The 23,207-nt window shown below is 40.6% G+C and overlaps 1 protein-coding gene across 14 annotated transcripts in view; it reads right to left on the reverse strand.

Annotated features, from left to right (window-relative positions):
* The window catches only part of ryr2a (ryanodine receptor 2a (cardiac)), a 167,245-nt gene that overhangs the window by 118,718 nt on the left and 25,320 nt on the right, over window positions 1-23,207 (reverse strand). For all 14 annotated transcript variants that reach the window (XM_037754086.1, XM_037754084.1, XM_037754069.1 and 11 more), the window contains exon 2: window positions 1,359-1,478. In XM_037754086.1, coding sequence (XP_037610014.1) covers window positions 1,359-1,478 — 120 coding nt within the window. The remainder of the gene's footprint in view (window positions 1-1,358; window positions 1,479-23,207) is intronic.

The raw sequence follows: 23,207 nt of genomic DNA on the forward strand, positions 1-23,207 counted from the left end.
GGCTCATTGATGCACGTGGGGAGAGAAGGCTGGCCCGTGTCGTCCGATCCAATAGAAGAGCTACTGGAGCTCAAATTGCTGAAAAAGTTAATTCTGGTTCCGATAGAAAGGTGTCAGAACACACAGTGCATCGCAGTTTGTTGCGTATGGGGCTGCGTAGCCGCAGACCGGTCAGGGTGCTCCATGCTGTCATAATGTTATGGCTGATCGGTGTATATGGACAGTGACCGATGATAGGGGGCGGCTGTGGCTCAGAGGTCGTCCGCCAATCGGAAAGTCTGCGACTTGATCCCTGGCTCCTCCAGCCCACATGTGGATGTGTCATTGGGCAACGTACTTAACCCCAAGTTGCCCCCAAAGGCATCGGTGTGTGAATGAGTATTTAGATTAAATCCTGATGGGCAGGTTGGCATCTTGCATGGCAGCCTCTGCCATCTGTGAATGGGTGAATGCTGACATGTCGTGTAAAGCGCTTTGAGTGGTCGGAAGAATAGAAAGGCGCCATATAAATGCAAAGTCTACAAGTCTATTTTTCTACATATTACAAAAATTGTGAATTAAAGGTATAATATGCAAGAATTTCGGTGGTGTCTGTATCTGCAGAGACCCTGCAGCCCTGCCTGGATTTTCTCTATTCTTATTTTGCTTTACTTGGGACGCTTCTGAGCGTCTGCAAACAGCCTTTGGTGTAACCCCTAGCCAATATCAGCACGCAGGGTGTGCAGCCCGTTCAGGTGGTCTAAAGGGCCCTTCGCCTTCTGATACGGACTCACAAGTACCCATTTACTCTGTTAGATACAAAGCGGCCATACAGTATTTCACAGATGGGAACGGGTTGTGTTATGTTCATGTGTTCCAGTGATCCCCCTGCTCCTCTCTGTGCAGTGAGTGCAGCTATGATTGGTGTGTGTTTAATGCGAGCAGCGCTGAGCCACAGCCAGCTGACAGGACGCTGCATTCATTCAAAATCCAGCAACTTGGCACCTTCCCGCAGAGCTGTGCGGAGTTAGTTGTGTTTTAGAACGTAACCGACAGGAAACAATCAGAACATTTTATTTCTCTGATCCACTGCTTTGCTCTCACTAACGCCGCTCCCTCTCTTCAGTCACTCCATAGCTTGCTCTCAGTTTATGTTGGGGATTGGAGGGTCTGCAGTGATGCTTCCTGCCTGTTTCCTAACTCTGGAGATGTATAAGTCCTGAATGGAATTTGTTTAATGAGTATGAAATGATACAGCCTCATCTTTCAACAACCTTAAGTCAGGGTTTTCCTTTCATTTGTCACCCAACTGGCATTCTCACACCATCATCCTGTATGCCGCAGTGTTCACAGGAGTGTATTAGAGCTTGTGTCAGTACCTTGGAGTTGGAGATGGATTCAAGGAAGCAGAGTCTGTTTCCGAAGCCTTCAGCAGCCAGACAGAGTTTCTGTTGTTCCTTATGGATTGTGGCTGAGCACTGTAGGACCACCTCATCATCCTAAACACACACAAACACAAACAAACAAAGGTATAATTACAAATCAAGACACATTTAAGCAGTTTCCAGGGGTGAAAGTAGGCCGGTACGGTCTGGTACTCTTTTAGTACCACTAAAAGATTCAGTGCCGGTACACAGTCCAAGGAAGAGGGGACAGCAGCTGCCTGCCAAAAAAACAACAAATAACCCGTCACTCACAATTGCATTTCCAACAAGAAAACACATCTGCTGACATTCTCGCTTTTCAAGCGATCTACCGATCCGATACCAGTGTCTCATTAAAAAGCTGTATGCTTTACTGTGTTGAAGTGACTGGGATCATTCTTTTATGTGTAAGGCAACATCGGGCTTGACTTAAATATTGCTTACCTAACAAATAAATACATAGATATACATTAACTGAATTGTTATTAATTAATCGTACATCAACAACTTGGTAAAAAATATACAAAATTAACAGGAATTACAATTTAAATGTAAACCTTTTTTAAAATTCCAGTAAAAACATTCCAGTATAAAATGTATATACAGCAGTATATATACATTGAATTGAATTGAATAGATCGGCCCCATTGTCACTGATACCCGATCCAGCTATTTGTGTCAATGTCAGCCCGATATCCGATCTGTAATCGGTATCGATGTATCCGTAGTATCAAATGTCCCTAACCACAGCTCCATTTGTTGACAGATGTGGCAATGCTGTTTCACTTTCATTGACATTGCCAGATAGGGCATTTGTGCTGCATTCATGTGGTGTCGGAATAATTGGAAATACAAGTTCCCGACTAATAAAATTCACGTGAATGTCCTCAGTCGGAACAACAACTCTTAAAAACTTAAATTGTTCTGCAGCACTTAAAATAAATAATTTGATATACATGATGTCAAGTGTTTCAAATTTCTTCCTACACCATACAGCCGTTGAATGGTGTGTTCAGGGATGCTGCATGAAACTAGGGTTGGGAGGGGAACAATATCAAACGATGACGGTTGGGGTAGCCTAGTAGTACCGGCAAGAACTTCAATCTACTTTCACCCCTGCCAATTTCCCATTTTCTACAAAGACGATGACAGTTGTCTTTCTGTGGTGTTGCACCTCTACTAGATAAAAACCAGATACAGTAACATCAAATAAACAGACAGCCTGTGCAGCCTAGATGAAGCAGATATCATCGCTTCAACTCATGCTTTTTAATCAGGAGTTAGATTGACAGAGACGAGCACACAGTGGCATTACAGCACAACGTATACGCTCTCTCTCTGTCACCGACTCACTCTTGCGGCTCTGATAAGCGTCCTATCAGACAGTCAGACAGTAACAGCACTACAACATGTCCTGCATCTGAATGTTACAAGCAATTAAAAATCTGTCTGCCCACATTTCACAGCAGCTAATCCTGCTGTAACTGAGATCTAATCAGCATACATCTGTTTTTTCTGCCTAACGTCTGTTTACCCATGCATGGCTGTGTGTACTAAAATCACACCACTGTTAACATTATTTGTCTGTGTGCCATCAGTCATGGTTGGACAAAGGAAGTGGTCTCATACTTGATATGTACCCCCATCTATCCCAGCCTCCTCCAGATCAGACCTGCTGCACCTCCCTCTCTGTATCCTCCTCCTCACTGATGACTATGTCTGCTCTGTGTAGGAGGGTTCTAGACATCTGTTAAAGGCTCCTAGACACCTGCTTTAATGTGAAGGTTAACAAGAGCAGAAAGCAACACTCGAAGTGGGCCGATACTCTTCATTTTACTCCTTGGCGTAACATGACTTTTTCTTGCGTACCGGCACTTCTCACAAGCTGCCGGTACTCTTTCCTGCCCTCTCCATATCAGGTTCTCTGGGAGATTCATAATGGCAATTCATACCGGTGCAGCGCCAGCGTATTTGCGCCGCGCCTCATAAGCCATAAACAACATAAACTGAACATAAAAACTATGTGGGGAGCGTCTGATCTGGACGACCTGACGCACGGCACTGGGGGATGAAAACGAGGGTGCAGTAATTTATCGATAAAATGTTCACATTCTTTTTGTAAAATAATTTGTGAACTGTTCGTTATAATGTTTTTATTTGTGAACAAATATTATTAATGTAACATTATTTAAAAGGTTTCTGAATCTGCTCTTTTGATTTGTGTAATAATACGATTTTACAGGGCAAACATTTCCTGAAGAATTAAATGTTCAGACGAAGGCTGTGATAGATTGTAAAATAACCATTTAATAATAATAATAATAATAATAATAATAATAATAATAATGGTCTAAAATGATATAAAATTACATAGTTTTGAGTCAAAAAGCTTCAAATTTTCTTGGGGGCCCAATATCTCCTAGTGTCTTCTATACATTAAATTCAGAATGTGTCTCTTTATCCTGCTGCATAATATGTAGGAGCATCCTGACTGGTACCTGAATGATCCCCTGCAACAGGCTACAAATAACATAGGAAAGCACTTAACACTAAACACACCACCTTAACCCTAGAATGTTCCAGTTGGAGTATTACAGACCTATTATAGAAGATGCATAGTCCAAGTATAATAATAGCATTACAATCACAGCTGATTAAGACTGACACAGTATACCATGCTTAAATAAATAATGAATACATAGGAATAAGATACAAGAGATTGCTGATAGCAATCACACGCCAACATGTGAATAAGAGAGTACGGGCACTTCTTTTTCTCCACTTCAAGCACTGACCACATCCAACAACAGTGATGTCATTTCTGCAGGTCTCGCTTGTCACCATTTTTCTGTTGCCATGTAGTAAGATGACTTTGCCATTCTTAATCCCACCTACTAATCTCTTATTAACAACTGTCAACTGTTTCTCCAGCTGGTGTAAACAGCAGTCGATTAGCACAAGATGTGGGCGCTCATTCAGAGGTCTGATGCCAGGCTAGCTCAAAACTCCATATCCATTCATAATGCCTCATACAGTCATTAAGTATAGGTGCAACCTGTGGGAAATTGCAAAGTTGCAAAGTCTAATAAATCTACATAAATTAGGATGAATTAGGGCTGTCAAAGTTAACGCGATAATAACGTGCGAGCACAAATTCATTTTAACGCCACTAATTTCTTTAATGCATTAACTCAAATCGCGACTGTTAGGTTGTATCGGGCTCAATTTTAAAGCTAGAGTGATACTGGTACCATATAAAAACTTGAGGAATCCATTGGTACCAACCATGTCATACTAGCTTGTTACTAAGGAGGGTAAATAACGCTCCAAATTTATGATAAATTTTGGCAGGGAAAGGGGTCCCTTGACCTCTGACCTCAAGATATGTGAATGAAAATGGGTTCTATGGGTACCCACGAGTCTCCCCTTTACAGGCATGCCAACTTTATGATAATCACGTGCAGTTTGGGGCAAGTCATAGTCAAGTCAGCACACTGACACACTGACAGCTGTTGTTGCCGGTTGGGCTGCAGTTTGCCATGTTATGATTTGACCATATTTTTTATGCTAAATGCAGTACCTGTGAGGGTTTCTGGACAATATTTGTCATTGTTTTGTGTTGTTAATTGATTTACAATTATAAATATATACGTACGTTTGCATAAAGCAGCATATTTGCCCACTCCCATGTTGATAAGAGTTTTAAATACTTGACAAAACTCTCTTTAAAAAGGTACATTTTGAACAGATAAAAAATGTGAGATTAATTTGCAATTAACTATTTCAATCGATTGACAGCCCTACTCCATATACATTCATCAAGTAGGTGGAACGCGCTGAAAAACCAGGTCATAATGCCTCATTCGGCCATCAAGTATAGGTGCAACCCATGGGAAATGGCAAGGTTGCAAAGTCTAATAAATCAACATACATTAGGATGAATTAGGGCTTCCTTTGTTGTTTCATCATTGATGAGAGCTCTCTACCTCTAGAAGTGCAAACAGACTCTGGAAAATTGCCACAGAGTGAAAGTCTCTCCCGGGGGGACAATTCTGGTGAATTGTCTACTGCAGTGTTTCTCTCAGGCTGCAGCTTGATGATGTTGGTGAATAGCAGGGGATGGGCAGGCTTCTGGCCACTACACCATACAAGCAGGGCGCATTTTTATAGATACAGCTGGAAATAAGTGAATCTAATAGAGCTCCGTTGGGAAACATTGTAGTTGTCATAAGCTGCCTCTGGAATTCATCAGTCACTGTGGTTCTGCTTAATTATCTAGACACGTGGGCTGAGGGAATACCATCATACACACACACACACACACACACACACACACACGGCCAAGTAAGGTTTGTTGGAAACTGGCATAATGTCTTAATGACTCTTAGAATGTCTGGCACATGCGATCCCTCCTGCCCACACCCACATACATGCACACGCAACGAACTGGGAGGCAGCTGAGATATCCATTATGGCTATCATTAACTTGAATAATGCCTTAGTAACATTTATAATGGCTGACACACACAAACACAGACACTGTTCCCTACATGAAGATGTCTGGTGTCTGTCAGCAGTAGTTAGCATTCTAGCCTTCTATGGAGAGAGAGAGAGAAAATGGAAAAGAGACAGACACAGAGGGACGGATAGAAGATCAACGGCAGTAGTTCTGAGCCACATGTAGTCACTGCAAATCGGTAGCGAGAGTGTGTGTTTAAGTGTGTAGTCCAGTCACTTTAACTCCAGGGAAAACCGTTAGAGAATTTGGTTTTGCCAGATTAGATACAGCACCACTTTATTTGGAGGTAAAGATTGAGTGAGCACACCTGTAAAGCTGCTAATAATCCCTCATACATCGGACCGGCACATACGGGTATACTTCACAAAAAGGGGGATAGAAAACTGAAGATCTCATAGACTTCAATGCTTATCTGATGCATGTTTGGATTATAATTTTGACAAGTTCGTATGCATTCATCTCTTGTTATACAAACGTTTGTTTTACATACATGTCTAATAATTATTTTGCAACCCTGTCTGAACCTGAGCGTTAGCGAAACCGTTATCAGCTGTAACCCCCCATATGAGTGCAGAGCAGCAGCCGTGAGCCAGTGGGGCACGCCCACATGCACTAACATACACTAAAAGCATGCACGTCCGGCGTGGCTATGTCAACAAAGCACTCGGAAACTCGGGTTACAACACACACAGAGGGAGAGTGACTTCATTCTCTGCTCAGGTAGACATTACTCCTCTATATCTTTAAATAGACAATAGCTGTTTGCTGCTATATTAATGCTCTGAATATCGTAAAGAGCACCTTTAAGATCAGGGAACAATTGTGGTCATTAAAGTGGCAGTAGGCAGAATATTTTTGGCATCATTGGGTAAAAATTCCATAATAACCTTTTAGCATATTGTAACTCAAGTGTTCTGAGAGAAAACTAGACTTCTGCACCTCCTCATGGCTCTGTTTTTCAAGCCCGTGACGGGAGACTTTAGCCAATCACAGGTCATTTCAGAGAGAGAACGTTCCTATTGGCTGTTCATTCAAAGGAGGCAGCCGTCAATCACTCGCAAACTCTGATCAAACGGTCAAACTAGGCAGCGCTGATCAAATATGAATCAATATTATGTTTCTGTAATGCCTATTTCTCTCCTCAAATGTTTTCAGAATCATCTTGTAGTGTACCGTTTAGATGTAAAATGAGAAAGTTTGCTCCAGCTGGTGGGCGGTGCTTGGTATTTCCTCAACTGATCTCAACATGGATGCTGGGTCACAAACTTTCTCTTTTTACAGTTAAACAGTACACCACAAGATGTTTCCTCACCCTTTATTTATAGCAGTAAAAAGCAGTATGAGTTAGACAAAAAATGATTGCATTTACCACATTTTTGTGGGAGTATAAATGATTTGGGACCTGTCAGCACACTTTGTTTGGTGGAACAGTACACTGGTTTCTGCATGTGTGTGTGCACATGCACAACAGCAGGTCATACATACATGTTATTAATTATGATGTTATTTCTACTGTGTTCCACTCTCGGCCAGCAGAGGGTGCTGCAGGAAACCTCAGCCTCCTCACGTCCCAAACCAAAAATTCGGATTAATGTCACGCAAACAGTGTTATATTGGATGCCTTTCTCTTTATCATTGCCAAGGAGGAATGGACTTCATTACAGAAACGTGAAAGGAGAGCAGGTCAGAAAGTTGTGCTCTGGAAAAAGCCTGAAAAGACATTCGGGAAGTGGATGAATGGACTGCTCATCCATTTACTGTGAAAAAAAGGGATGTGGACTTTTGAAAGATGCAGGGTTTTTTGTATGAAGTTTCAAAACACAAAGCACGGACTATCTCGGGTTACACTATAAAAGGATTTTAAAAAAAAGTTATAAGTGTGCAGTGTGTGTGTGTGTATGTGTGTGTGTAGCGACAGAATGGCTTCCCTTGCTCGAGAAAAACACTCTCTAAGGCTGCATCTGCCCTCCTCCCACACACACCGAAATAGACTGACATAAATTAGCATGTCTTCTATAGTCTACACAGTCATACACACTCACTCATACACAACTGTGTGCACAAGCATAAAAACAACCTGGAAAAAAATAGAATAAAAAATGTGCGCACACGCGCACAAAAGCCCATTAGAGTGCATGGTCAGTGCTCATCGGGGCTACACTCAAAAGCAGCACAGAGTTGGATACACACAGTCTTACACAACAGCTTATTCAACAGTGGCAGTCAGTGGAAACATTAAATACGACCTTCCTGAAACACGGTGCAGGATTGGAGAGAGAGAGAGAGAGAGAAAGAGAGAGAGTGCTGCCACAGATCCCGGTTTATAGTCTAAAGGTAGACGAGCAGGATCACCAAAAGACAACATAACATGATTAATCCTCTTTTGACACAAGAGAGAGAGACAAAGAGATTTAGAGTGAGAGAACTACATATTGGGAAAGTATAAACCACTGTTAACATCTTTAATCCCATCCGCTCCATCAGTCCCAAGGCCGATGATACCACATGAGTATATCAGGATGAACGTAGGGGGAACTCTATAAAATGACACTTGAGATTAAAGGCACAGTTCAACAGGCTGGTTTGCTTTCTGTCAAAGAGAGATCTCGTATATGTACATTAAAGGACAAAGTGTTATTCTTGATTTTTCTTACTGTCAATAAATCCCATGAAAAGACTAAAACCAACAAGACTCGGTCAAAACCGAGAATATGTCTGGACCGTGTACTGTCAGTCTGTGAATTTGTGGTTAAATTGTTACACAAATTGTCGTGGTGATGTCTATAATGTTGACTCCACTAATGGTACATGTCCACAGCCTCCGCCTTTTCCACGCTTCTCATCCATGGTCTATGTAAGGAGCCATGCAATGCATTCGTCACGTTGGCCGCTCCTCATTTGCATAAAGATGAGGTCTATTCTACTTAACCGGCGCGACTCGCTGAAACTCCCTAGAAACTTTTATACTAACCGTTGTCGATCCAAAAATAAAGAGAGATTTAGCAACTGCATGCCTTATTTCTCACATAACATGTTTTCAGAAACACAAATCTTGAAATTCGCTTCTGCGTTGCCATTTTCTTGTGCTGTTGTGGGCCCGTTTGTGTGCGGTCACATCACGTTAACACCAAGTCATTTTAACACCACTAATTTCTTTAACACATTGACGCAACTTGTGATTTTTTAGGTTGTAGTTGGCTCAGTTTTAAAGCTAGAGTGAAGATACTGGTATCATAAGAAACTAAAAAAACATGTCATACTAGCTTGTTACAAAGGAGGGTAAATAACGCTCCAAATTTATGTTAAATTTTGGCGAAGAAATGGGTCCCTTGACCTCTGACCTCCAGATATGTGAATGAAAATGGGTTCTATGGGTACCCACGAGTCTCCCCTTTACAGGTCAACAGTCCACTTTATGATAATCACATGCAGTTTGGGGCAAGACATAGTCAAGTCAGAACACTGACACACTGACAGCTGTTGTTGTCTGTTGGGCTGCAGTTTGCCATGTTATGATTTGAGAATATTTTTTATGCTAAATGCAGTACCTGTGAGGGTTTCGGGACAATAATTGTCATTGTTTTGAGTTGTTAATTGATTTCAAATAATAAATATATACATACATTTGAATAAAACAGCATATTTGTCCACTCCCATGTTGAAAAGAGTATTAAATACTTTACCAATCTCCCTTTAAGGTACATTTTTAACAGACAAAATGTGCGATTAATCGTGATTAAATATTCTAATCGATTGACAGCCCTAATATTTAGTCATGTATTAATGTGTTGATGAACTATGCATCCCTGTCTGTTTGCATGTCTCTGCAATTAACATTATTTAGGTGTCGCAGCCCCAAAAAAATCCTGTATTATAACAAAATCTAACAGAATGGTTTGAGCAGCTTCTGCTACATTGCTGCTCTACTGTATGTGCCAGATCAGCCTGCTGTGTCTCAGTATGTACTGTAGTATTGTGTATGTATGGTGTTTGTGTGAGTTGTATTCCAAGTATCCAGTGTTGCAGAGCATCAGGGATTTGGAGGAGACACACACACACACACACACACTGACAGTGGGCAGGTCAGCGGAGGAGGGTTTAAAAGCTTGGCACAGAGAGAGAGAGTGAATGTGGAGGAGGGGAAAGCGTCAATGATGTAATCTGAGAAAAGCAGAGGGAAGAGGAAAGCAGAGAGGGAGACACTTCACTCTGATCAGATACTGCTGTACACTGAATAAACACTGATAATCACACAGTTAGTTATTGTCATTTACATTTACATTTTACATTAAGTTATAGATGACTAGCTTACTGTTTAGTAACCATATGATGCATCTTATATTCATTTCTAATAGAACATGGGCTGATTGCTATATCACTTTTAATTACCACATTTACCTCTGTAACAATAATATCTTTTCAAAAACATCTGTGCACAAGATTATCCACCCTCACATTTATTAACTCATTGTACTGAATAATAAAATAGAACCAAACTAGAAACCATCTTGCGATGGGATCACACCAGCCGCGATGCCAAATCTGACCAGGGGCGTAAAGAGGAGGGGACCAATGGCCCCTCCCTACTTCCTACCGCCTACCAAAGAGTAGAAGCAAAGAGACAAAACTCCGCTGCTTTTTTGACAACAGTCGCTACCAATCAGCGACGGTCATCCCTGCAAACTCCATCTCGAAAAGTTCCAGTACTTTCAGAAAGTACTACCCCTAAACCAGGTCCTTTTTGGGGGTAAAAAGGCCCCATAAAATGTCCCCGGAACTTAATTTAGACCCTGGTCCCTTCATTCAAAAGGTTCTTAGTTCCGGGGGAAAGTTCCTGCGGTGGAAACTGGGCTTTAGTGGGTGACACCCTGTCGCCGGTTAGTCATGTATTGTGAAAACCGCAACAACTTCCAGACAAGACAGCAAGTTGTGTGTGAACAGAACAGCGATGTGACGACTTTGAAAGTGGTGTAGTGTGAACTTGGCTTCAGCTGCTGAGCCCGAAGGTTAATTTGGTCTGAAACGATGCAGTTGAGTGTATAAAGACCCCCTGAAGCTTTGTTTATACTCGCCCGAGACACCGTGGCGCTGGCCTCCGCAGATGGCTCGCGCGCTACAAGCATGCACATGACATGGATGTATTAAGAGAGCTGGATACAGCGTTGGAGGCGGGGCCCCGTTCATTCTTATGAAAGTTGCTCAGTGGCGCATTAAGCCCAGAGTACCCAGATCTTCCGCATCTATTGGGGCCCATGAAGCAGGCGCAGTAGCGTCTGATCGGTAACATGGCTCAGTCACAGGGTCACAGCCGCCACGCTGTCATCACGGCTTGCTAACTCCGCCTCCCAGCCCTCGCTTCAGCCTCGGTCTGGGTCTCATTCACATGAACGAAGGAAGGTAAATAACTCTGGATTCAGCTATTAGTACACTTTATAACTTTTAGGACCTTATGATTCAAGTGTTCGTGCTGGGAATTGATTTACCTAAAAGAAGATTATCCTCTGATTTACAGACGTCTCTTTCCCAATGTAAGTCTATGGGAAAAAGTCTTATGGCCCCGATGGCATCACGTGACGGACACAGAAGTTGTAGTACCGCCGTTTGGCCACCACGAAAATTGTCCGGCGCTCTTCCTCGGGGCTCGGTTTATGCTCAAGGCATTGTGTGCTGCAATATGCTTCGAAACGCCAGGAGGCGTACGAACAAAATATTCTGTGGATACCGCCAAACATTGCATTTGTGTACTGTAATTATTACTGTCGCTTACCTCCAAGTCTAAATCATTTTCCGTCTCTCGGTGCTTCCCCTCGGGTCGCCACTCTTTTCATGAGACCTTTTTTTTTTTTTTTAGCTTCTACAAAATGATCTCTCATATTCTTTCACACCTTCAGCAGAAAGCCTGTTCTTTCCCCAGTGTGTTGCCTGTTTCTTTTCAAGTATTAAATGTCATGCAACTGTTCCTGTGGTCTCTCAATGAACAGTCGTAGAGGTGTGGGTGCAGTGGGTGCATAGTTGCAAAAGTTCAGAGGTGCACAACCAAGCGCCGCGACAACTTGCAATGCCTTCGCGCACCACACGAAAGTCGCGATGACGTAATTTTCTGGCACACGCAACTCGCACCGGCTTCACTATGGCGACCATAAACCGAGCTTGACTTTGCAGCACCTGAGTTTGATCAACCTTTTACACAGTCTGTTGACCTTAATGAGTGGGTTCCCTTCTCATTCAGCCATGTGCTTTTTTAAAGAAATTGAACATGTGTTTTCTATTCGACTGAAAGGACAGCTTGTTCTTGTATCTGTCCCCCTGAATCATTTTGAACTCTTCTTACTCACCAACTACACTCCCCACTGACTGAAGCCCTCATGCTCATTAGCGTGGATTAGAGCGTTGGATGTTGTTCTTCTTGTTCTGTTCTGTCTCGAGGTCATGCGTATCACGGGCAAGGACAACATTGTTGCTGAGTTATATCTTTGTATGTGAAAAATGTTCCATTATGTTCTCATTATTCACCATTTGTCACTTTGTGGGCTTGTGGCTATAAAAGGCAGCATGTGGAGAGGCAGAGCACTGTGTTCCGTTTGGTGAGCTGATACCTTATTGTCCTTATTTATCAGTTTGGTTGAAGGCCTCTGGTAATAATGTTTTCCATTTCATATTCGGGCCTAGTGCAGCAGAACAGCTGTTCTGAAAGTCGGTTTTCCTGGTAATCTTTTGTTGTGGCATGTTAATATGTTATGCTCCCTGGGTATGCCATAACAGAAAAGCACTAAAACAATAACTGCAAATTGCTCCAGTACAAACTGCTGAGATTGTACACAACCCCCCTTTTAACTTCATTTGAAGCAAATTCTCCAATACTATAATATATTTGTATCAAATGCTCAGATGAGTGTCGTATTATAATTCTAGTCATTGTTATTTTCCTTGTCAGTGCATATGAAGGTAGGTCGGAGTGCATGCATGTGGTTGGGTAGATCATACATGAGTTCTCAGCCAGTGTGGTGTCATGATTATCTGTTCAGCATAGCTCACTACCTCCTTCACTTTGTGATAATAATGAGAAGAATAGCCTAATGTGCTGAGGGCAACAGATATGCAATGCATTAGAAGCCCTGTTCAGACCTGGCATTTGCATGCGTCTTGGGTGATCCAATCACTTGTGGACAGCTCTAAGTACGTCTTTTCACACCTTGCATTAGAATGCATCTCCACGTGCGTCTCCAGTGACCACTTATGATCGGATCTCACTTCCCCACTCTATAAACATGTAGTAAACACATGGCTAATACAGCAGACGTTGTGACGAACACACAGGCTGAAGTACAAGATATTCCTGTTTCAAAATTTGTGCATGTAAAGCCAGGTTTCCACCAACAGTTCCCAGGACTTTTAGTAGTTCCAGGGACTAAAATGTTCCTTCAGCCCACTGTTGTCTGTGTTTCCATCGCAGTCTAAAGACCTGCGAAGATTAGGTAAATTAGTCCACTGCAATCAGCAGTGGACTAATCGTTTTTTTGTCATTTGATGCGTAATAATGGCAAATGCAATACGAATTAAGAGCCCCTGCAGCTTCGCTAATCAGCTTTTAGCCTCCTTTAGCTCATTGTTTTGGTTCTCAGGTTGCACATAGACTGCATGGTAAGCTCATGGCTCTCTTGACCCCCAGATAAAACCGTAGGCCTTTTCTAGCAATTTAAATTCAGACAGGCCGAGTGTGTCCTAACTGCTCAACATAAGCAACACCTTCTAACTCCCAACTCGTCAAATACCGCCACTTGGTCAGTGCGTCGGCATTGGAGACCGACGCACAGGGATACCCCTCTTGCGTCGGACGGACCATGGACGGCGTGTCAATATACGCTTGTTACATGCACAGTGTCCTTTCAAAATAAACATCCGTTTTCACAGAAAGTTAGGTTTAGGCAACACAACCACTTAGTTAGGGTTAGGGAACGTGGTTGACGATAACTTCACTGACTAAAGACTGACGTGACAAAATAAGTCAACGTTACTTTTAGTTTCACACGAGACATGAACACCATATTTCACTGTTGCAGCAGTTTAGCAAGTAAAGACAAATCTAATATCCAAAAAGCTGTACCATGCTTATCAATACAACTTGGCAATATACAACTACCACAAAGAAGAGGAAATGCAGCCACATCAAAGACTGGGAAACTACTTATAACTGGGTGAAGCTGGTGGAAGGCGATACTCAGAGTTTTTTGAGAAATCTGCCAGAGTTATTTTTTTATTTCACACAGGACGGGGTGAAGCGACACAGTATAGATGTGACTCTTACAAGAAACGTGGCTCAAAAAGTGCCCATGATGGATAAATTCCTATACTCAAAGATATTAGCCGGACAGACGAGGTAACAGCAGCTAAAATAACGAGCATTTACCACACTGTGCACTCCCAATTTTTTAAGATTTCAGCAAAATTGTAGACTACCTCTCAGCATTCTCCCACACAAATATAGTCTTTATCCCACAATAGGTTTGTTGGGATCTGGTCACCCTACATCAGAGAGAAGTAGTTGTGTACAAATACAGAAATGTTTCAAGAAGAGAGTGTGAGTTTTTTCTTTGGTTTTGACAATAGTCAGATTCTTTTGTTAGAAGTCACATCCCACTCATTTGATTTCCTGAATCAGCACTCTACTACATTCTCCGACACAATCCCATCCAGCTGGCCCCAGAATGACCATGCTAACTCACAATTGCCAGCAGGATTTGTAGGGTTTTGACTTCATACAACAGCTGCCAACATTTCTCTGACAGCAATAATACGGGCATACACACACTGGACTGGTCAGAGACATTCCTGGCATAATCCCAAATGTCTCTGTAATTACAACAACAGAGCAGCAGCGCCTGCCTCACACTAAGCCTGGTCTACAAGGAGGATATTGATACTGGGAGAACAAGTGATGCTGGCAGAAAAAAGTAAGAGACAACAGATTAACTAGTGCACATTAAGATGTGGAGGGGTTAAAGCAGGGAGGTGCAGCCAGCTGTTATGTAAGTCATGTCTTTATGTGGGAGTGAAGGCATATGGCTGAGCTGAGAACTAACAGAGGAAACCATCGCACTGAAAACATCCTACACCCCCAACAAGAAGGCATCTACGAGGTTATTGGTTCCTGCAGGGATGACGTATTTTTTTAGGCTAACCAGGAAGTTAGCATCGCCCTGGTTCCCTCGACAAAAAGCCAATAGGATTTCTCCATTGGGTTTTTCGGATTAGTGCAAATAATCTCTAATACTTACATGTTTTGTTCAGGAAGATAATCTTCACAAATGAACACCATTTTGATGATTTTTTAAGTATGAATGCAATCGCCAAAAGTAAAAAGGTAACGTTAGGGTATAAACGAACTACACCACGATCGCATGAATGCGAGTATACACAACGAGGCTGTAAAGGCGGACGAGTCGGCGTGATGACGTTTAGTAGTCCCGTTTAGCCACTTGTTGGCAACCGCCTTTTTAAGATACGTAAAGGCTTCAAAATTCACGAGTGGGGTATTTACTGACGTATTTTATATCGTAGAAAAATCTCTTAAGCTTGTGTTAACCATAGACGTTATTTCAGGCCTCTAACTAAAAACTAGGGCTGTCAAAGTTAACGCGCTAACGCAAATTTGTTTTAACGGCACTAATTTCTTTAACACATTAACGCAACTTGCGATTTTTAGGTTGTAACAGGCTCAGTTCTAAAGCTAGAGCCAAGATAGTGGCGTCATATGAAACTAGAAAAACCTTGAGAATCCATAGGTACCAACTATGTCATACTAGCTTGTCAGGAAGGAGGTCAAGCGCTCCAAACTTGCAAACAATTTTGGTAAGGAAAAACTGGCATGGCCATTTTCAAAGGGGTCCCTTGACCTCTGACCTGAAGATATGAAAATGAAAATGGGTTCTATGGGTACCCACGAGTCTCCCCTTTACAGACATGCCCACTTTATGATAATCACATGCCGTTTGGGGCAAGTCATAGTCAAGTCAGCACACTGACACACTGACAGCTGTTGTTACCTGTTGGGCTGCAGTTTGCCATGTTATGATTTGAGCATATTTTTTATGCTAAATGCAGTACCTGTGAGGGTTTCTGGACAATATTTGTCATTGTTTTGTGTTGTTAATTGATTTCCGATAATAAATATAAACATACATTTGCATAAAGCAGCATATTTGCCCACTCCCATGTTGATAAGAGTATTAAATATTTGATAAATCTCCATTTAAGGTACATTTTCAACAGATAAAAAATGTGTATCAATCTGCATTAATCGTGATTAAATATTTGAATCGATTGACAACCCTTTCAATTTGTAACAGTTTGCATGGCCAATTATTTATACCTTTCCACCCCCAACACCCCTTCTACAGTAAGGTCCTTATCCCTTATAAAGGTGGGGGTGTCAGGCTGCATCATAGTTATATATCTGGTTTTATGAGCACTGGCTTAAAAAAGACTAACACTTGTAATGCTCTCATTTTAGTTTCACTTTCTGCCTCTCTAAACCAGCACTCACAGCTCATCCTGCCAAAGGCTGGTGGGAGTACACATGGTGCTCTCACACAGAGCCATGAGTGGCCCCTCAGTCCTGCGACCTCTGAAGCCATGTTACATTTTATCAGTTTGTTTTTTCTGTCAGGGAATTTAAACAGAAAATTCAACTTATTAGAATAAGAGAATTTACCGTTTGTCACTGCTTCTCACTTCCTCAACCACCACCAGTGTACTATGTGTGTATGTGTGTGTCTGTTGTGCGTTATGCAAATACAGTTGATAGATCAATAGACTACAATCACACACAGTCCAGACACCTCCTACTGCTGGAAACTTGACCCCTGGAGCTGAAGCAAGGGAGAGGACAATAGATTTCATAAAGACACTAATGTTTCAGCAGCTGTTAATCATTCTCTACGTTTTTCAGCTACTCTGCACACAAAAACACCACAAGCAGGATCACGTTTCATGTCTTGTATGCTGTATGTGTCTTTTTCTTTGTGAACATCTTTCATCACAACAAGCCTAACATGCACTGCTGAACTGCAGTAGAAATGCATTGAACTCAGTAGCATCGTGCATTTGACAGACTATGCCAACTTAGAGAGTGTGGAGGACGGAAACTGCCAAAATAAAAAAAAATGATAGAATGAATAAATAAATGTCTCAATAAATAAATATGTCATTAAATGTATAAAAAATAATATTAAAAATAAATGTAGCCATTAATTAATTGATCAAATGTGACATAAATTGATATTTCTGTTTTAATTTGCGTCTTTATTTATTTCTATTTGTATTAATTCCCTTATTTATTTAATTTTCGGTTTAATTTGACCTTTTGTTTATCTATGTATTTATTTGTATTATTTTTTAAATGTATTTATTTATTTTTGCATTAATCATTTATTTATTTTGCATTCATCATTTATTTATCTATTTTGCATTTTTTTTTTTTTAATTTATTTTATTTATATTTTAAATATATGTATTTATTTATTATATATACATAAATAAAGACACATTTAATTATGAATATAAAATAAAAACATAATGCAAAAATAAATAAATAGATTTACAAATTCATAAAAATAAATACATAAATAGATAAAAGGGTAAATTAAACAGAAGAGCAAATAAACAAGGGAATTGTTATAAAGATTAAATTCATATTATAAAGTAAATAAAGAAGCAAATTAAAACTGAAATATCAATTTCTATTATTATAATACATTTTTGCTTCATTTAATGGCATATTTATTTATTTATCGAGTCATTTATTTATTTATTTATTCATTTATTTTTTATTTTGGTAGGTTCCGTCCACCATAAGAGAGAGTATTGCAGTAAACATTAGTAGTGAAATACAAAGTCCTGACTATATATTTTTTCTATGCCACAGTGCAAGGAACTCCTTGATTCCCATTCATCCACATGTTGTTTGTCTAAACACTTTTCTTCTGGGATACTCCCAACATAACATACTGTAGTTGACCAATGATTGTGAAATTGGAAACGACCAATCACAGTAAGTTCATGAGTCACACATCAATCAATTTAACCACTTGCGGCTCCATTTATGTTGATTAGTGTTGGATGTTTTATGAGACTGCGGTATTTGTGATGCTCTATAAGGACAACACATCCCTCTGTCTTCTAATAGACATCAGGTCAGCAGCTATCGCTCTCTCTATACTCACCACATAAGCCTGTCTGTGTCTAAACCTCTCTATTCATCACACCATCCCATCTATCCACACACACACACTAACATTTGGCCAATTCTACTCTTCATTTTGCTGTTTGTGCAGTGTCAGCAGAAAGAGCCAATTAAGCTGTTGTCTGTGATGCAATAAAACATTAATAACTATGAGGAATGTCTGCAGAGAGATTCACTGAGCTCACACAGCTCACACAGGCTGCTATCTGTGTCTAGACTCAGAGCTAGTGTGCTGCTGCTGTACTGCTCATTGGCACTACAGAAGGGAGATGCAGGGGAGATTGCATGACTTAACACATTTGCTATTCTAGATAGAATTGATTATTATAGTACTGCACGGACCATCATTAGTTTAAGTTCAATCTCCTGCCATCATGTTGATTATTTAAAGGACCAATAGGTAATATTTGTACTGTAATAAATCATAAAATGACCATGATATGTCAACAGAGGGAAAGGAAACATGGTGGATTGAAATCCTGGCTTATTTGACGACAATACTACAGCCAGTATGTTCTCCTTTGAAATTTCCATTCCGGTCCGGAACGTCTGTTTTTGTTTTGGCCGGTGTGATCCCGTCCACTGACCATTTCAACACCCTGTTACCACATATGAAACAAACTGGCATACAAACACAGCCTTCTGCAGCCATGGAAGCAAGCAAACCAACTGGATCAACAGAGATAACACAACATTAGATTCTACTAGGGCTGGGATGATACACCTATATCCCGATTCAATACTATCACGATACTTACCGATTCGATATGTATTGCGATTTTTAAATATTGCGATTCTACAAGAATTGCAATTTGATTTATTATATTTGTTAACTTTTTAACATTAGACCATGGGAAAAAGTTAAATCATACACTTCTAGGGACTTTTATTTTGAAAAATATAAAAATGAATACGGTAAAAATGCTTGATTCTCAGCGTGTATGTAGTCAGAGATGTCCTGATGTCAAATATATCATACATTGTCAGGAATTATTTATTACATTGTTTTCGAAGAATAAAGACATTTCCCTCACAAATTAGTTGCATTTTTTAATCTATAAAGGGACATGTAATGTTTTATACTTCTGATGAATATAATACAATTAATCTTATTTCCATATATGTATTTTGGATATACAGTTCCCTTTGTTAACACCTTATTTTGAAATCAAGACGTAGTCACACGTGTATACTTCCTCTAACTTCGCCAAGTCCGTTGCTAGCTCTCCCGTCAGCTCCGTTCTCTTTATACATCCATGGTCAGCTCCATCGGGGCATTTAACATAAATGTCAGAATATGGGTGCTCTACAGTTGTCGCATCGGCCCATTTGACCACGGAGATGACGGTCGGCTTGACCGCACGTTACCGCAATACAATAACATTTCCTGTTCGTGACAGAATTAGCATACAGCTTTAGCTATGAAGTCTAGCTCTGCTTTTCCTGTCAATGTGTGAAACCCAAAGTGTTTCCATACTTTACTGTATGTGTAGTGTTTACCACTTTGGATTAAACATGTGAGGGTCCAGGTTGTATCCACGCCGACCCTCCGCCGTTTTCTACTTTCTCGTTTTGGCTCGCTGCGGTTTGTTTTAGTTGAAGGATACAGAACGGATATGACGTCACGTTACTCAGACTACAACAATAAAAGCGGTAACTTCCTTTTGCCTCCACATAGACTCAAATGAAGCAAATACATTGGTTCTGCCATTAAAAAATCAAAAAAAAAAAAAGAAAAATCACGATACATACGGTAGGTGAATCGATTTTTCTTCCCACCCCTAGATTCTACCCGACCTGAAAAGCCTCGGCACATCTCTCTGTGGGCGTGTGCAGCTGGGTTATCAAAGCAGCGAGTATTTGAGACACACAGCCCGTGAAGTGATTCAGACTACTGCTGCTGGCCAGAGGCTAACGCAGTCATAAGTGAATAAGTGAATACAGGTCAGTCACACTGGAGGAGCGGATGGGTCACGGCTCCAGTGTTTTGAATTTGAACTGTTGTTACCCATTTTAACTGCAAGCTGTCACTACTACATATTGCTCCTTTAACGCCAGTGAAAAACATACAACTGTCTCAACACTTAAGACTGAACTGTACTAATAGTACTACTACTAACAACAACAACCAATGCACTTCAATTTATTTACTTAAGTTTTTCTATTTTTCAATATCTAAAAAGGTTAATTCTATATCATTTCTCTCAGCTATAGACTGCAGTAAGAAGGAGAAAGTCGATCAGACCTTTGGAAAACACAAAACCCGCTCTACCATGTGAGCTACCAGGGCGTCCAAAGCTGTCGTATTATTAAGAAGTTGATTGAAAATCGATACAGCATACAAAACATAATGTCGTGATACTCATGTGTAAAACATAATGTCGGGATTCTCATGTATCGTTGTTTTCTTACACCTCTACTCGCTACATAACATACTGTAGCTGACATCATCAGCCAATGATTGTGAAACTGGAAACGACCAATCACATTAAGTTCATAAGACACAAAACCATCAATTTAACCACTTGTTGCTCCATTTATGTTGATTAGTGTTGAATGTTTCATGAGACTGCGGTATTTGTGATGCTCTTTCAGGACAACACATCCCTCTGTCTTCTAATGGACATCAGTAGATGGACATCTACTCATAACACAAGTCTGTCTGTGTTTAAAACCTCTCCACCCCTGTGTATTGGCAACCTGCCACAATTATCATCACAGGTCCATGGCCAACTGGGTAGACCTTGCAAATGAGCTGACATCAGCAAGAGTTGAGTGAGTGTGTGTGTGTGTGTGTGTGTGTGTGTGTGTGTGTGTGTGTGTGTGTGTGTGTGTGTGTGTGTGTGTGGAGTCTGCTATTCTCAGCTCTCATGTCATAGTTACAGTTCAGTCTACAGTGAATACATGTAAAGTGAATCAAATCAACTTCACTTAGGCAAAGACAAAATCAATCATATTTATGTATGTACGTATGTATGTGTGTGTGTGTGTGTGTGTGTGTATATATATATATATACACACACACACACACATATATATATACACATATATATATATATGTATGTATATATACACACATATATATATATACACACACACATATATATATATATATACATACATATATATATATACTGTATATATACAGTATATATATACATATATATACTGTTTATATACTGTATGTCACGGGTTAGCCCGTGCCCTATAAAGTAAGATGCAACGCACACACACTGTAACGCCATCTCCATCATATATTATATTGAGCCGGCTTGGAGGTGTCTCTGTTAAGTGTTACCTAGGCATCAGTACTTCTCAAATGTCGGGAGACCTGCCGACAAAGTAATACAGTTCTTAATGGGGGTCATAGTGTAACAAAGCATAAATGTATTTATGAATTACACACAGGCATAAGTATTGATATTGAACATTTCCATTTATTGTAAAATGTCTATTCAGTAAATTGTTTGTCACCCTTTCTTCTCTGCTGTAGATGCGCTCCTTGGTTTAGACCTGGACTGCCGAAACCGAACAGGAGCGTACCAATAGCTTATGTAAGGGGGGTTCCCAGAGAAGGTATCAAGTACGGTAGAGTTGGAGGGGTGTGTTGGGGGGTTGACAATAGGCAATGTAATTTTAATTAGTTTGAATAATTACTTGCCTCAAAATGTTATATTAAATGTTTTATAATTTAACTATGAATTATGTCCTATTTTTTGGACTAGATATTATTATGCTGTTGTTTGATTGATTATTAATTATTATCAATATTACTTAGTAGGATCCAGCTTCATAAAAGAGGAGGCTGGAATACCTGGAGGTGGTTCAGTGGAGAGCAAGCCTTTGATTAGAGACAAGCCAGATTGGAGAGCTGCAAGGGCATTGGCAGAGCATTTTGGCAAATTTTTCTTGGGCGCTACCCACATAATCAGCTGTGCTGCTCGTCCCACAAATGCATGATCCTTACAAGTTGGACATCATTGTGAGGGTGAATAAACAGGCTTTCCAACGATGTAAAATACAATCCCAATTAGCATTGTAACAACAGAAAAATAATCCACCAAACACAAGTTTCCGAACTTTTTTTTCTCCAGTTTATATATAGAGTTGAGGCTGATCCATAGAGGCAGAGGAGGTTGCTCCTCCTCTATTTTTTGAGAGGAAAGAGGGAGATCAAACTATAAAAGAGTAATTGGTTGAAATAAACCATTACCAAACCACAAGTGTTTGTGAGCATCGTGGGGGGTAGGGGAGGACAAGCACCCTCTGTCCTGGGCGGGACCTCTCCTATCAACTCAATGCATTTCATTTTTTTCATGCTTGTCTGGGATTGGCCAAAACACGTCAAATGACGCTTCAAGGGAGGTCATCCTCCCTTAGCTGGTTACAAATCAACAACCAGCAGAGTACATGATTGACAGCGGGTTGGTCCAATCATGATGTCCAAATGTCATCTTCAGTCTCTACCGCTGTATGTACGTGATGAACTGGCAGTAAACTATCAGACAGCAGCTCATCAGGAAATAAATTATAATGTGTAAATTGTGAACTACTTTTAAATACATAGCTAAAGTAGAAGTGCACTCGGAGAGCGCAGACCTCCGCCACGGCAGGTTTCATGTATGTCGCTGCCCCTCTGTGGTTAATGGTGTTAATGCTCAGGCTGAGCGGAGTTATTAAAAAACATTCCCGAAGCCGGATCCTGACCTGGATCACCACCAAAATCGAATAGATTGTTCATTGTGTCACACCTCACCCCTCCAAAAAACTTCATTCAAATCCATCGCTGACTTTTGGAGTAATCCTCCAAACGGATAAACGGACAAACCAACAAACTAACGCCGGTGAAAACATAACCTCCTTCCTAGGCCTTCAGCCTTGGCGGAGGTAACAAAATCCTTTTTATTTAGGCCTGTTTATTGAGCTGTAGCTAGCTAATAGAGTTAGCTAATTACTAACACTATACTAGTGTTAGTGCCAGGTTCAGGCAAGGTTGCAAAATAATGTTTAGACACGTCTCTAAAACAAAGGTTTGTTTAATAAG

The sequence above is a fragment of the Sebastes umbrosus genome, chromosome 20 (assembly GCF_015220745.1).
Source record: "Sebastes umbrosus isolate fSebUmb1 chromosome 20, fSebUmb1.pri, whole genome shotgun sequence".
Classification (NCBI taxonomy): domain Eukaryota; kingdom Metazoa; phylum Chordata; class Actinopteri; order Perciformes; family Sebastidae; genus Sebastes; species Sebastes umbrosus.